The sequence below is a fragment of the Meleagris gallopavo genome, chromosome 19 (genome assembly GCF_905368555.1).
Source record: "Meleagris gallopavo chromosome 19, MGAL_WU_HG_1.1, whole genome shotgun sequence".
In the NCBI taxonomy this organism is placed as follows: domain Eukaryota; kingdom Metazoa; phylum Chordata; class Aves; order Galliformes; family Phasianidae; genus Meleagris; species Meleagris gallopavo.
In genome coordinates this window covers 1,928,031-1,942,893 of record NC_139422.1, presented here as the reverse complement: position 1 = coordinate 1,942,893, position 14,863 = coordinate 1,928,031, and the positions used below count along the sequence as shown (strand labels likewise).

Sequence of the window (14,863 nt, the reverse complement as noted above, 5' to 3'; positions counted from 1 at the left end):
AAACAGAATCAAATCAGAGCTGCAAACACATCCTCGGGCAGCCCAGGGCGTGTGCAGCAAAGGCTTCATACCCACAGAACATAAGGAGCCATTGATTCACTCCAAAGCTTCGGGCTGCAAGCAAGATTGTAACATGACAACAGTTGCATCCCTTTGGGTAAAGCATTCCCACAACAGAATCAGCCCCTGTGGGATAATTGTTAGAGGTGACGTGGAATTAAACTTAATATAAGCATTGTTCACGTGTTAAGGAAAGAGGCAAAAGCAGTGCAGGCAGTGTGCAAGGAGTCTGTAGTGCAGGAGTTCCCTGGGCAAGCTGAGGTGTGGGCAACAGCAGGTTGGTGTGATGGATGGAAGGAAAATGGCACCAAGAGTGCAATGGAGTGAGGACATCACCACCACCATGGGAATGTGGTGGGATTATGGGGCTGATGAGCCGTGTATTTTCTACCTGAGCCAACAGATTGTTATTTTTTGACAAAACGCCATCCTTTGGGTGAACTTTGTTCGTTATAATCTCATTATAATACCAGAACACACCTCCATCCTGAAAGCTGCCTGTAGCCAAGGTGCAACTGAGCCTGCGCCCTGCCTTCTTCATGTTTATACCTTCAGCAGCAAAGGGACAGAACTTCACAATCCTCATAGCAAAGGTAAGTGTGACCTAAAAATGAGAAATCATATAAAAAAGACTTAAGAGAGGGGGATGTTGGGGAAGATACCATCAGATTTCAGGCACGGATCACCTCTGATTCCTGGGATCCATTGATGGGCTGAGCCCCTCTTCCCCCCCCCCACGTGGACTGATGCCTTTGGGTGAGATTCCAACTCAGTTGTAGGAGCATTTCCCCAGGGAGCTTAGAGATCTCTGTAGAGTTGTTCTGTAACCTCTCGTGGCCAGGCTGCATTATTCTCATTCTTTGTGTGTGCACGTGCTTTGCAGATGGGAAATGTGTCACTGGCAACCCAAAGAATCCGTGCATCTGAAGCTTCAATAAACCACACTATTTGTTAACCTGGCTGTGAGATCTCACTGAACACAACCAGAATCCTCACGTGTGGCTGTGGGACTTCATTGAACACCATTGGACTGAAAGTGCATGGCATACACATACATCCATAACTGTGATGTTATGTTCAACACAGGGAACACAATTGGACTACTAACCCCAAAGAGAACCTACTCCAGGGAGATAGTGGTCTGGGGGTAGTTCCATTCAGAAAAGGGATTTCTCAGTGTTTTTCCACTTCTCACCTTCAATTGAAGTGTATTATTTTAATTAGGATGCTTAATTGTACAACAGTGGGTTGTAGTTAAACGACCTTCCATGCCACGGCACATCGGGGTCTCAGGGTTCCCCTGCACTCTCACTGCAGCCCTTGCAATTCCAACAGCAGAAGTGGGATTTCTTGGCAAGCGAATCTTGCAGCTGATGAGGATTAGTGACCAACTGCCCTCAAGCAGAGCACAGAGAAACAAGGAGAATGGCAATGCAATGAGGGGAGGGATGGGATGGGGTGAGGCGGAATGAGGTGGGGTGGAGCTATTGAAGATATCCCCAAAACTTTAAAGCAGAACTGGGAAAAGAGCAGTGGGAGCTCCCTCTCCTGGTGCACGCTGCATGAAGGGCTGTTGATGGGATACAAGTGCAAGGGACATCCATGAGAAACCCTCAGGGCACACCTGAACCCCATGACAGCTCCAAATGCTGCTGCTCAGTGCTTGGACATCACTGCCCCAACACGTTTGGCAAAGCCACCTGCTGGGGGCAAACCCAGCTCTGAGAGGCAGCACAGAAGCCAGGCGATTTCCCCCTGCGACTGGCAATGACCAAAGTGGCCACCAACGTGTCCAAGGCCCCCAAACTTACCCCAGAAGTTGATGCCCCATCCCTAGGCTGGATCAGGCCTTGGGCAACCTGATGGAGCTGTGGTGTCCCTGCGCATTGCAGGGGAGTTGGACTGGATGGCCCTCAGAACTCCCTTGAAAACTCCAACGACTCCAGGATTCTATGATCCACAAGCAAAGAGAGGCACACACCGAGCCCAGCAGTGCCATGGCTGAGGCAGGGAACATTCAGCCCCATTCGCAGCCCTGTTACCTTTGGGATGGGACAATCAAACCCAAACCAGATGGTTGGGCATCTTCGCATTGGCTTGAAAGCATCCCAGGTCTTATTGCTCACCTTCTTCATTCTCCTCTCAATGATGAGGATGAGGAACGCGGCGCAGAGGGCAAGCAGAGGCCAAACTCATTTTAAAGCACTTTTTTTTTCTTTTTTTTTTTTTTTTATTGATTTCATTGAAAACAGAACAAGAAAATGATCAGAGCCAAAAGGCTGCATCTTTAAAACTGTCAAAAAACATGAACAGAAAAAAAAAATATAATAATAATAAACATGACGGCATTATGAATGTTCTAGAGGAGATGAACAAAAAAAAAAAAAAAAAAACCAACCTGTAACTGCACTAATTACAGTATTTAAGATATATGCAAAAAAAAAAAAAAAAAAAAAAAATTAAGATAATGACCTGCCCAGCCACCACACAAAAGGTGATGGCAAATTTATTCACACTACAATACTAACAATTTAAAAAAGGTTTTGTGTTTTTTTTTTCCTGCATTTTATACTAAAATCACTTTGTTCTTTTTATACAATTGATAGTTTATATTCACGTGGTGAGCAAAAAATCACACCAGAATCAGCACCGTTTTGTTTTGTGGTTTTCTTTTCGTCGTTGGGTTTCTTTTGTGTGTGGGGGGGGTTGTTTTTTTTTTTAATGTTTTTTTTTTATGGGTTTTTTTTTTGGGGGGGGGGGGAGGGTCTTTTTTTTTTTCTTTTTTCTTTTTTCTTTTTTTTTAATGCTACTCCCCAATGTTTCGGTAATGGTAAAAAATAAATCAGTTTATTGAAACCTCATAGTGTGTGGCTTAAAAACGAACCAAAGGTGCCCAGCGTTGAGCACTTTGATGGGAGCAGACGAGCTGGTGGCATCGGGGTCTTCTCTGCAACACGGCCCCTCTGCTGCTCACCCAGGGGGTCTCTGCAACGTATCTCTCATCCGTTTTATCATTAAAAAAGTGATTTCCTTTAGCAGTTAGTGTCTCACACAATCCCCTTCAACGTTCCCTCTCTACAAACCGCCACAGGAGAGGGAGATCCTTCCATTGATGAAGCAAATGCTGGATCCGCCGCGTGGCCGGGAGCTGGTTGGAGCTGGAGGGCTTCGGAGAGGGGTGTAGGGAAGCGTCTCTGGCTGGCTCAGGGACCAAAGGGGTGAAGCACGGTGGGTTTCTTGTCATCGGAAGAGTAAAAAGCCAATGGGTAACGAGGAAGCATTGGTTGGAAATGCGTAGGGCAAGTTGGACTAGATGACCTTTAAGGGTCCCTTCCAACTCAAACGGTTCTATGAGAGGCCCCACCGCGACGTCCTGCGAGATGTGGGAGGAATTCAACCAAACTGAGCAATGAAACCAACCGGCAGAGCCTGGCCAGCGCCTCCCTCCCGCCCTGCTCCCCCCGGCCTTCAGAAAGAAAGTCCCATCAAGTACTCAAAGTTTATTACAAGTGAACTGGAGATGACTTGGCATGAGCGATCCATTCAATTAACAACGTTCAGAGGACGGGCGGCTCTCCCTGGGCTCTGACAACACTTAAGAACATTAAGAGACGGAGGCCAGGACAGCTCGCATGGAAAAAAATGCAACAGCCACCCCTCGGCACGGTAAGAACCAGCAGCTTTCCAGGACCAGGAGGGGAGAACAACACCACAGAGGTGAGATTTGCTTTCACTTATTCCTCAAGTAACAGTCGGTGGCACAGCCCTAAGTGTCACGAAGCCCTGGCTTTCCTCGAGCGGGTTTTCTCTCTTTAAATGGAAAATTCAGACAGTATGTGAATCTATAGGGTTAAAACGAGTCAGTCTCTGAGGAGCGGAGCCTCAAAAGGGGCCGGCTGCTGTGGCAGAGCTGGTGTCGGGGAGCCCGTTTTCCTGCGTGTCCTGGGACGAGGTGCTCGCCTGCCTCTGGGCCAGCGCTGAGCTCGAGTGTTTGCACTTGGGTGAACCGCACTGACAGCTGAAGAACTTGCCTTTGATGTCCCAAAACCTGTCACCGTAGTCAAAGCTGCAAGAAAGAAATGGAAACGGGGTCACCGTGATGAAGGAGCGCTCGGGAGCGAGAAGCTGAGGTTGGCAGCACCTGAGGCAATGAAGCATCAGCACATGGAGTACGTGGGGGACATGGCTTGGCAAGCAATGGGACACAGCAAACCTGGGGGCAGCAGAGCTCTTGACTCTCTGCAGAGGAAAGGGTTTGAGAGGTGGCAATTCAGGTGCCAACAGCACTGCAGCCTCCAGCTTGCTGTACGACCTCTGCACTTAAAAGTCTATCCTGGACCAAATGCACTGAGTTTTGTTTTCTGCTTCAGTCCACTGCTGGATAAAGCCACCCAGGATCTGCTCCCAGCACAGAGCTGAGCACAACGAGCTTGCAAAAAAAAAAAAAACAGAGGAATTCCTACAGTGAGGACCAGAAAGTCACAGAGGGGAGCAGAGCCCCCAGCTGAGCTGACCCCACTCAGCCAAGCAGCCACCAGGGGATGGGGCTGCTGCCATTGAGGCTCCTCCCAGCACCGTGAACCCCACAGGCTGCCACCTGGCACTGGTCTACTGGGGAAGAATTCAACATGAATCCCAAATCCTGAGCATCAACTTGAAGTATGTGCTTTGGACAAGTCCTGGTTTACCAGTGTTAATCTAGCACAACCATTTTCCCATGCATGGAGAACAGGAGATAGTAGAAGGGTCTGGCACAGCCCCACCACGCGCCAGCCCTGCCCATGGGGCACAGATGGGGCCTTCTGCTTCATACTTGGAAGGCCTCACACCTCCCAGTGCTCACAGTGGAGATGGGGGCTGTGCTGAACAGCTCTGTCACTGCTTACTGGCTTTTGGGTTCATAGGATTTTGTTGTTTTGGGTTTTTTTTTGTTATTTCCCAATTTCTGGCTGCTTCAGTGGCTATCCACAACAAGCCCCCAAAAGAAAAAGTTTAGGGAAAAAGGGAGGCTGAGTTACAGATGTCACCAAACGAAAGAAGAAGAAACAGGAAAATACAAAATCAATGACATCAATCACTGAGCTCTGGAGGAAAACCTCACTGCTCAGAACACAGGACAGAGCACGGGAAGGTTTGCAGCACTCGGTCCTGCCCAGGCAAGGTGCAGGCAGCCAGCCCAGCTCAGTACCTACCCAATTTCTTCTCCAGCCTCTATGTGCCTCGTGCTGAAGAAGGCGATCCTGGGAAAGCGGAGGTCCTGGTGAGACATGAAGACTCGCACAGGAATGAGGTTGGGCTCACAGAGGTGGTTTATAAAGCGGCTGATGTTGCCATAGAAACGGGCATCTATGCAGTACACCTCTCCATCCTAGAGGGAGAAATATTGCATGTTTCATTAGGTGAGATTGGTTTTAGAGTTATTACTGCTACTTAAAAAAAAAAAAAAAAAAAAAGCAATGAGCAAACTACCAGTCCTTGTGCTAACACTCTGGAGATCCTCAAGAAGAAGAATGGCCAGGGAAGGCTTAAAAGGACTAAACACATACCTCTACATCCATCACAGCCCCGAAAATAGTTTCCTGTGGAACACTCTGCCCCCATGAGCCCAAAGACCTTTCAAAAATGCTCTTGACATTGGCTGGCACAACAGCTCTCCCCAGATCTGCTCTGCTGAAGCACTGGTTTGGTGCAGCGGGATTTATGTTCTGGGCAGAGCAGCACCTTATGGGTAAAAGCCACTGGACAGGGGAACAGGCATCTGTTCTGTCCTCTAATTGAACATGACACCAGGAAAACACTAAGCCAGAGCCTAGAGAAAACAGGTTTTTTGCAGATAAAAGTGAAAGTGAGAACACAGAAATTCCCTTTCCAGAGAGCCCAGACAGCAGTCATACTTTGTTTTCCTTGAAAATAAAAGAACCCCCCTCAGGGCTTTTTTATTCCAATACAGAATGACTGTGCAAAGCAGAGACTTTAATTACAGAAGCTAATTTCTGTTGCCAAGAGGCCAAAAGCAAAAGGATCCATTAGCAGCGCTCAAACTCCCTTTTGGGCAAGCACCTTGCAATCTTTAATGGATGAGCCGGGTCAGATCACACTGCCCAGCTGGTGCAGGAGCCCAGGGAAGACGTCCCAATGATTGGGGAGGCATCACTCACACAGCCCCATGCCACACAGAGTGCTGCGAGCTCTGATTTCAATTACATTTAAGTCTCATCACTTCTTCATCTGTGGAAATGCCACCTTCTGTAAGGACAGCATCAGCCACTTCCACCCGAGTGACCATCTGGGGAGATCTGAGCTCTTCACCGTGCAAACCAAGATGCTCTTCTTGAGAAAGGAGAGGAACGCAGGCAGCATCCTCACTGCCAAGGAGGACGAGTCCCAGAGCAAAGTGCTTCTCACCTCGCTGCAGGAGTTTCAGGAATGTCAGAGGCAAACAGAGAGGAAGAGCAGAATGGGGTGAAAGGAGGCTCCCCCTTAGGAGCACACGGATGGACCCTGCAGACACCTGCATCACTTCTTACACCTAAGATCTTCAGCGCTTAAAAAGGGCCTTAGGATCTGGCACTTAGGGATGTGTTTTGGTGGGCATGGTGGTGATGAGCTGACCATTGGATTGAGGATCATAAAGGTCTCTGCCAATCTTAACGATTCTATGAAGAACATTTTATTTCAAATGGTTTTCAGTGCTCAGCAGCTACGATGCCAAGGGTTCCCAGCCAGGCTAAGGACCACATGTGGGAAGCTTAACACCAGTAGAAAGCAACCACACCAGAGAAAACTCGCCCTCATATCTATCAGAAATAGTGTGTTTTTTCTGGCTCTCTAGTAGAGAGACAAGAAAATGATCCCTTTAACCTGTAGAAACCCAGAAAGTATCCACTGCGCTACGTATTCTTCCCTGAAAGCCCAGAACAGGCAGTGAGTTCCGACTGCTCGATGTTTGCCCTCTTTCAGACACAGGAAGGGATGTGACTGCAAGACCTGGCACGTTGAGTGATTCACCACACACATGGCCCCCAGTGACAGCTCAAGGAACAAAGACATTAGAAATGACGTCCCCAACATGCCTCAGCACGAACCCCATCCAGGCCACTCCTTCAGGACACAGCAGAGCCCTAATGCTCCTCACCCATGATATTTTCCCACTGCTGGGGATGTGAGGGGACCCACAGGGCTCTGCCTGCCCTCAGCACTGCCTTGGGTTTCTCTGAATGACCCCCCAGCTACTTGCTGCCTGTTCCACAGATGCTCCACTCTGAAGGTGCTCTGATGAAAGATTGCGTGCTTGTTCCTGTACAAAATCCAGATGTTCTACCTGAAAGCAGCCAGCCAGGGGTTAACCTGAAGGCCAAGCAAGACCCGAGCACTCTCTTGTTCATAAATGCAGAAGCCAGCTTGAAGTCCCTGCTGCTCTTTAACCTCTAGTTACAGTCTGACCCCTGATTTCAGACTTGCTACAAGACTCTCTACTTATCTTTTTTCAACTTTAATGTCTGTCACTTAAGAAGAAAAATTATAATAACAAAGCAAAGCTTCTTTGTGACTAGCTGATGGCAGGCACAAGACAAACACCGCTTTACAACTTCCCTTGGAAGCCGTCCCACTGCTCTGATTCCCCAGCTCACCTTTCTCCTCTTCTCCTTTCCCAAGGAAAGTCTGAAGTGACGCTCAGATGCTTCAGATCACACTTTTCAAAGCAAGATTTCTGCACTGAGACAGCCCTCTGCAGAGCAGCGCAGGACAACCAGCAGCAGCAGAAGCCTCAAGTCCCTGCTAGGGTGTCTGTTGGATCCCTCTGTAAGGGAGCAGCGTCTCTTTCAGCTTTCCAGCTCATGCATCAACATCTTTTTATGAAGAGCTTACAGAGCTGCCAATCAACACCACCACTGTATGCCTGCACACTGCTGTGTACACACCTGAATATCAACAGCTGAACAGCTGAACTCAGGATGTTTGAGCATTTTTAATAGGGAAGCTCCTTGCACTGAGCCTGCTGTGGGCAGCTCGTAACGCTGTAGCCCAGCACTGCTGGGCTCTGTTACCATTCTAACAAGCCCCAAAGTCTCATCTCCACCACCTTACGTTTCTAACAAAACCCAGTGAGAAAGCAGCTCTGCTTCCAAGCTTTCAGAGCACGCGGTACATCAAGATAGAGACAAATACTCTCCGTGCTCCTTTGGAGAAACAAGACCTTGGGTTCACCTCCCTAGATACAGTACCTTGTTGTCAAGGTCGAAGAGGTAGGAGTCCTCTTCACGGACGTCTGCCTCGGAGTCAGATATCAGCTCACCAACATACCTGCAGGCAAACAGGAAAGGCAGAAATAAGATGCTTGTGCAACCACCAGCTTGGGTTTAACACCCCCTTCCAGTAAGAGGGGAAAGAAGGGATGCAGCCACCATCACAATCCGTAGCCTCAGCAGTGCAGGTCATTTCAGATCCGCCCAGGCAAACACAGCTTTGCCAACTCAGAGCAGCTAAAATCTGGCTCCAAACTCAGTATTTTCAGGGCAACTTTTTTAATATTAAAAATGGAGTTTTATTTCCAACAAAATTCACTCTTTCCTTTTGCAATCCTCTTCGTTGGCCAAGATCAATACAGTAATCCAGCTCTCCTTACGTTCACCGTTGGACTCACCTCCTGTGCAGTACTGTCACATCTGTGCTGTTTACATTCCAATGTAAAATGTTTGTTTCCCATTCTTCCTACATTTTAACTGATTACGTATGTACACCTGAAAAAGTCCTGTTTTAGAAGTCTCAGGTCTAGTCAAACCAGGCAGAATGCCTGGAAGGATGCAGGCTTCTTCCTCATCCTCCTCAAACCAGACTATATCAGAGCTGTGGTCTGGGTAACAATTACACTGGTGTCAAAACAGCTGCAAGGCAGATTGCAATCAGGGCCTCCCAAGTACCACTGAATGTGTGCTCTGTGGTCTGGCTTGCTGAGCAGGACCAAACACAGGCACCACTTCTGACACTCCGGATAGATGTTGGGTTTGATGCAAAAACTCAAGTTACAGGAGTCTCTGCTGCACCTGCATTCCCACATCTGCCTCCTCTCTCCAGCTTTACACGGTTCTAGGCTGTCAACATACAACACTTCCTGAACTGAGCAGCCTGCAATCAAAACAAAGACACACAAGAGGAGATGAATTGAGCCAGAGGGAGGAATATAAGAAAAACTGTAGCACGGTAGATTCTGGTACTCAGCTCTCTGCAGCCTTTGACACAGCACTAATGAATTATAAGCAAAGGACTCACAAAACAAATATCCTTCGTAACACCAACAGATGCTCCCACGGTCTGCAGCCACCACACCAGCAATTCCCTTTCAGCTTTCAGAAGCATTTTAGAAGCATTAACCAACCGTATCCACATCCCCTTTTGGCTGGAGGCAGCATTTAACTTCAGGGCTCAGGAAGGAGAGCCACGAAACATTAACCTGGAGCAGACCCACGCACTCTGTGACCAGGGATCGTTTGGCTGCAGTTCCCAAATCCAAGCAATCTGGCAGAGCTGCTCTGCCAGGCCAGGAGGCTGCTGTGGCCGTGTGCGATGCTGCTGTTTGCCCCCACTGCATCTTGTTATTTATTAAGAGCTCCCACAAGGCTGCAGCATTACTGGAAACCACATGCTCACTGGTGACCTAAAGCAATAGGAAGACTGTGGCCAGAGGGAGAGAAATTGCTGTAGCGTGGCACAGTAGCCAGCAGCAGCTTGGAAACAGCTGAATAATGCTGCACAGAGAGGCATTGCTCAGTCAGTGCCACTTCAGGGTTACCATTTAGTGGAACAAAAATACTACAGTCTAATTAAAAATTGTTGTTTCCATGTTCCTTTAAAGACCACTCCTGCAATTCCTTTCCTTTTCAGTACTGCTTACCAATACAAACTTTTCCATAATTTACCAGGTCCAAAGTTACAGAAAGATGCACAAGGAGCACAACTTCCTACTCCAGGAAGAGTCGGAGCATCCTCCATGGAAGGCCTGAAGTTAAGGCAATGTCCTTCTTCCTAGCAAGATGCTTAGCACACTGGAGGCAGTAACTTCACATTGCTATTCATCACTGTGAGATCAGAGCATATTCCATGCAAAAACCAAGAGCAGTGATACATCCCTAGCACAGGCTGTGGCTGTCTCCATGGGGTGTGAGGGATGGGGTGGGATGCCCAAGATGTCTCTGGCTGAAGGTGTGGCTGAAATATCTGCCTTGGTTCAGATGGTATCTACTAGAGCTGTTTTGTACAGGAATTAAATATCTGGAAGCCCACATAATGGGCTCATACCAAAAGGAACAGACCAAAGTGTCACAAAACCTCTGGTTTCTGCCTCCAACTCATTCAAAGCCCATACCCACAGTACCATCCTTAGACCAACACAATTATCATCCTCTCAAAGCAGAGGAATAACCCCAGCACAAAGGGACTGCATGGTCAGTGCAAATCACTCTTGTCCAAGTGCTGATCCTGGGAGCTGCTGTGTGTAAGCAGCCTCAAGCCCCACAGCACCAAGGCTTCTTTGCCAGAGGTGAGGAAAAGAAGGAACAAAGGCTGTACATGCAGTATTACAGAGAAATAGCACAGCTGGCTTGAAGAAGAGAAAGGCTGGGGTTGGTGAGCTGAGCAAATAACATGAGTATGTGAGTGAGAGGGATGGGACAAGGAGGAGCCCGCATGGGCAAGACAAAAATTAATTCAGCTGCTTAGTATGCAGCTCATTTAGATAATGAAGATAGTGCCCACCTCTGAAACAGCCTCAACAGCTCCTGGCAAGCGTGGAGGAAGAGTTAAGGGAGGCTGTGGCATCTGAACCTCATCAGCTCTGACTCTCCAACACACCCATCTGTGCTAGCCACCCACTGCACAGAGCTGCCCAGTCTCCCTGGGCTGCCAGTTTATCACCACTTATCCCTCTCTAGTGTTTATACTCCAGCAGGACGTGGTAAAGCTGGTGCTGTTTTCTTTAGGAGCAGTTTGCTTACAGGCTCAGGATCATCTCTGGGCACTTAACCAGGACACAGCGACCTTCAGGACCCATCAGGAAGTCCCACCTGAGGACACACTTGAGACACTCCCCCATGACTCTGCCCGGATGAAACATTTTTATTTTCCTTTCTTTGTTTAAATACTGCAATATGTTACACCAGTCTCCTGCTGCCTGACTCCATACAACATCAATAATCCGCTCTATAAAACCCCAGCACGTATTTTCATGAAGGGCAAGAGTTCTGTCTTATTTAGAACATCTTAGCTCATTAGTACCACAATGAAGAAAACACTTTCCAAACTGTTTACTCAACAACATCAACCACTTTAAAGCCTTAAAACCGTGTGGTTCAGCAGCAGCTTTTTCAACCCGATATAAATCTTAATATTTTCGTTCCTAAGTACTTTATTGAACCAGGGCCTGAATTTGTGCTTAATGCCAAATGCTTTACTGTTTTGATGAATCAGACTAAAGGCAGAGCTGTGACACTGGGAAACCTCTTGGGAAAAACCAGTCTTGAAGCAGAAAACAATCCTATATGTGAAACAGTTGCTCCAAATTCCCTCAGCCTTAAAGGTCTTGTACACGGTGAACACACGATGCACGTGCAGCACAACCCAGATCTGCCTCACTCCTCACTGCTCGTGTGCCACAGGGGTAGCAGAGCCCAGAACCACAAGCTGACCACAGATTGCAGCAAGATGGAGAGGGGTGGAGAAAGCTCCACGCCACGAGGAAAGGACAAACAGAGCAGGAAATGGGATCAGGAAGCCTCGCAGCGAGGTGAGCAGCTCTGCTCTGGGCCAATTTGATTTGCATGAAATCATGTGCTAAGCATGCCAGCCCTTGGGAAGCGATGCATTTGTGTGAGCTAATGAAAGCTGAAGGAATAACTTACTCGCACACAAAGGTTCCCAGTGGAATGTCTTGCATCGTTCGCACACCCCAGCCCATCTTTTGCGTCCGATAGAGCTGCAATCGAATCCTGGAGAAGAGGAAATGAAGCCACATCAATAGCAGCACTGAGCTAAAAAAAAAAAACAACAACAAAAAAAAACCCTGCAACCTCCAATCAGCACAAACTCAAAGAGATTATTTCAGCGTTCAAATCCTCTGTTCTCAGTCTGGTGCCACTATACATGTGCTCCAAGGACCAGGGTGGCACTGCCTCTCCCCGCCTGGCTGCAGCAGGTGAGGTGCATGCTTGGTGCCTTGCACACAGTACGGACTGGGGAAAAGGGCAAGGCAGCTCCATGCTGATGCACAGCTGATGATTCACACACGGGATACCAAAATCCCACCTCCAACATTTCTTTCTCTTTCACACACGTGCCCAGCTCTCAGGGAAGGTGGAAAGGGATTTCAGGCTCCAAAGGGAGCGGTGCTGCAGGGGGAGGCTGGGAGCTTACACTGAATTAAGAACACCTTGAGCTAAGTGCTCTGATCCCTTTGCCCTCTGCTGAGGCCAGTGCATTTAGCAGCTCCATCATATCCAAATCCCTGGTGGAAACATAAGGAAAAAACGCTGCAACTTGAAACTTCTTGGTGTAATAGCTGCTCTGTGGAATTTTACTGATGGAGTTTATAGGCAGAGAAACAATCCCGTAAGTCATTCTGTCTCCTGCTCAGCCAGAACTTGAGTTAAGTGCAGGATGAACCATCTCCACGGCTAGGGAATGTTCTCTCTTTCCCCATGGGAAGCAACCCCTCCTCTCAGCAACGCTGTTATCGGAATAAAGAGAAATCTGATGCTCACCTTAACTTCACCCTGGTTGGCTTTTCCAGTATTTCTCTCCTCTTCCCCCCACCCATTCCCTCTTTGCACCATCAGTTCAAAACATCCTTCCTCTCCAGGGCTGATGGTTTACTCCTATTTGTTCACAGCTCCAGGAGCCTGAACCAGAGCTAAACAAGACACCAAGAGAACACCTGAGCTGACAAAAATGCAGAAGCAGCAGATCTGACTGCATGGCTCCTGAATAAACACTCATACAGACACCGAAACTGTGCAGTTTGGGTAAGAAAAAACTACAGGGGTGAAGTTCTGTGAAAACACATCCAGCCCTTTCCTTATTTCTGAAGTTGCAAAACGTCCTTGGAAAGCCCACCAAAAAAGAAAGTGTTGTCAGTACCATAAAAGATTTGCAAAAGTCTTTTTTTTTTCCAGGAGGATTCCTCAGAAGTTCGTCCTGTTGCATTCAGTGCACTGGCAAACTTATCTGAAGCAGAGGTGCAATACAAAACATTTTCAGTACTGTCTGACACCAAAATGAACAGAGCCTAATCAGCAACACCTCTGAAGCCAACAGGTATCCAACTCAGAGATAGTCAGGCCAACAAGTGGGAAACTTCAAGCAACCAATTCTTTGCCTGCCAGCCTGTATTTCTAACATGAACTGCTATCTTATGATGGTTCTAAACTGAAGCTCTGCATTTTTGGTTGCTCTTATATGTCTCAGAGCTCTCTACCTGACAAGTTACACCCAAGGCCGCCTGTGCAAACCCAACACCCTTTGTACACTTTGTGATCCAGATGAGAAAGACCAGCACAGTTCCCCCATGTGCTGAGGTCAGCAGCATGGCACAGATCCCAGCTGAGCTCATTGCCTCCTGCTGTTCAGAACCCCCTCTGCCTCTCACTGCTGTGTGGTGGCACCTGCCCAGCTCTGCTCCATCTCTGGAAGTTCTGCACTTTGTGGGTCTGCAGGCAGAGCCGAGGCTCTGTGGTTTGGCCATGCCTGTCCCACAACAGGCTGTGTGTGGGTTCTCACCTGAGCCCATTCTGCACCACCCGGTTCCTACAGGTCCGCCAGCACGAGCAGGCATGATTGCACTCAAAGATCAGCGGGGGCTCAGCCATGTTGAACTCAGGCAGGAGTCGGCCGTCCTGAAGAGGAGATGCATTCAAGACAGGGTCAGTTTTCTCTTCTTGTAAACTTTCCCAAATGCAAAACGGGTGAGAAGACCCCTATTGCAGAGGCATGCCCCGACCTCCCCAAAAACAACCTCAGAACTCAACTTCTGCACAGGCTTCGTTCTGCCCTAGCAGCAGCACACAAGGCACTATCACAAACAGCTGACAAACAGCAAGAAACCATTCAGGTTTTTGCTGCCTGGCATCACCCTATGCACCATCATCAAAAGTATCTCACAGTGCTGTGCAAAAAATGGCATGCATCATCATTATCATCTTTTCATAGTGCTGGAGGGGAGAAGCATATGCTTTGTCTATCTCTGGAATAAAGCCTAAACTTCCACGTTACAAGGCCAGCACACCCAAGTTCTGTAAACCACATTATCTTCCCGAATAACTCTCCCAAAAAAGCTACAATTCAATTACCTACCAACCATACAGGATTAAGTAAGTGATAGAGGCAGTTCATCACACTAAACAAATTTGGCTTTTATGGCTTTAAAGATGTAATCACCTATTAATGTGTAAATAAAATGCCTACAAAGCAAAGAAAGATGCCAATACTCCCCCTGGGAGAAACTTACAGAGATTAAGAGAACTTCTGATCTTAGCAGAACCTGTCCAAATATTAACCTCAAAACCTCCCAGGAGGATTGAAGCACACTTACCCAAAACAAACTAGGCTTTTGGCAGTGATGTAGTTAAAACACATTTACTTTGCATTCATCCAGAAGGATCCTGATAAATAAAGGTAGGCAAAAATCTCTCTTCCACCCTCCCCCTGTTTATATATTACAGCATTTTCTATGTCTTTCTGAAATGGAAGCTGATTTCACGCATGGGTTATTAAATGCTCTCTATCATACGGGTATAATTAATGGCTCAGCTGGCAT

At 47.7% G+C, this 14,863-nt stretch overlaps 1 protein-coding gene across 18 annotated transcripts in view; it reads right to left on the bottom strand.

The window, feature by feature from the left end:
* Positions 1–2,428: 2,428 nt before the first annotated feature.
* EHMT1 (euchromatic histone lysine methyltransferase 1) overlaps positions 2,429–14,863 on the bottom strand; it is a 96,704-nt gene continuing 84,269 nt past the window's right edge. For all 18 annotated transcript variants that reach the window (XM_085239603.1, XM_085239598.1, XM_019621380.3 and 15 more), the window contains 5 exons: positions 13,828–13,943; positions 11,955–12,041; positions 8,286–8,364; positions 5,253–5,428; positions 2,429–4,126 (listed from right to left, as the gene is read on the bottom strand). In XM_085239603.1, the coding sequence (XP_085095729.1) occupies positions 3,943–4,126; positions 5,253–5,428; positions 8,286–8,364; positions 11,955–12,041; positions 13,828–13,943 (642 nt within the window). In that variant the 3' untranslated portion in view covers positions 2,429–3,942. The remainder of the gene's footprint in view (positions 4,127–5,252; positions 5,429–8,285; positions 8,365–11,954; positions 12,042–13,827; positions 13,944–14,863) is intronic.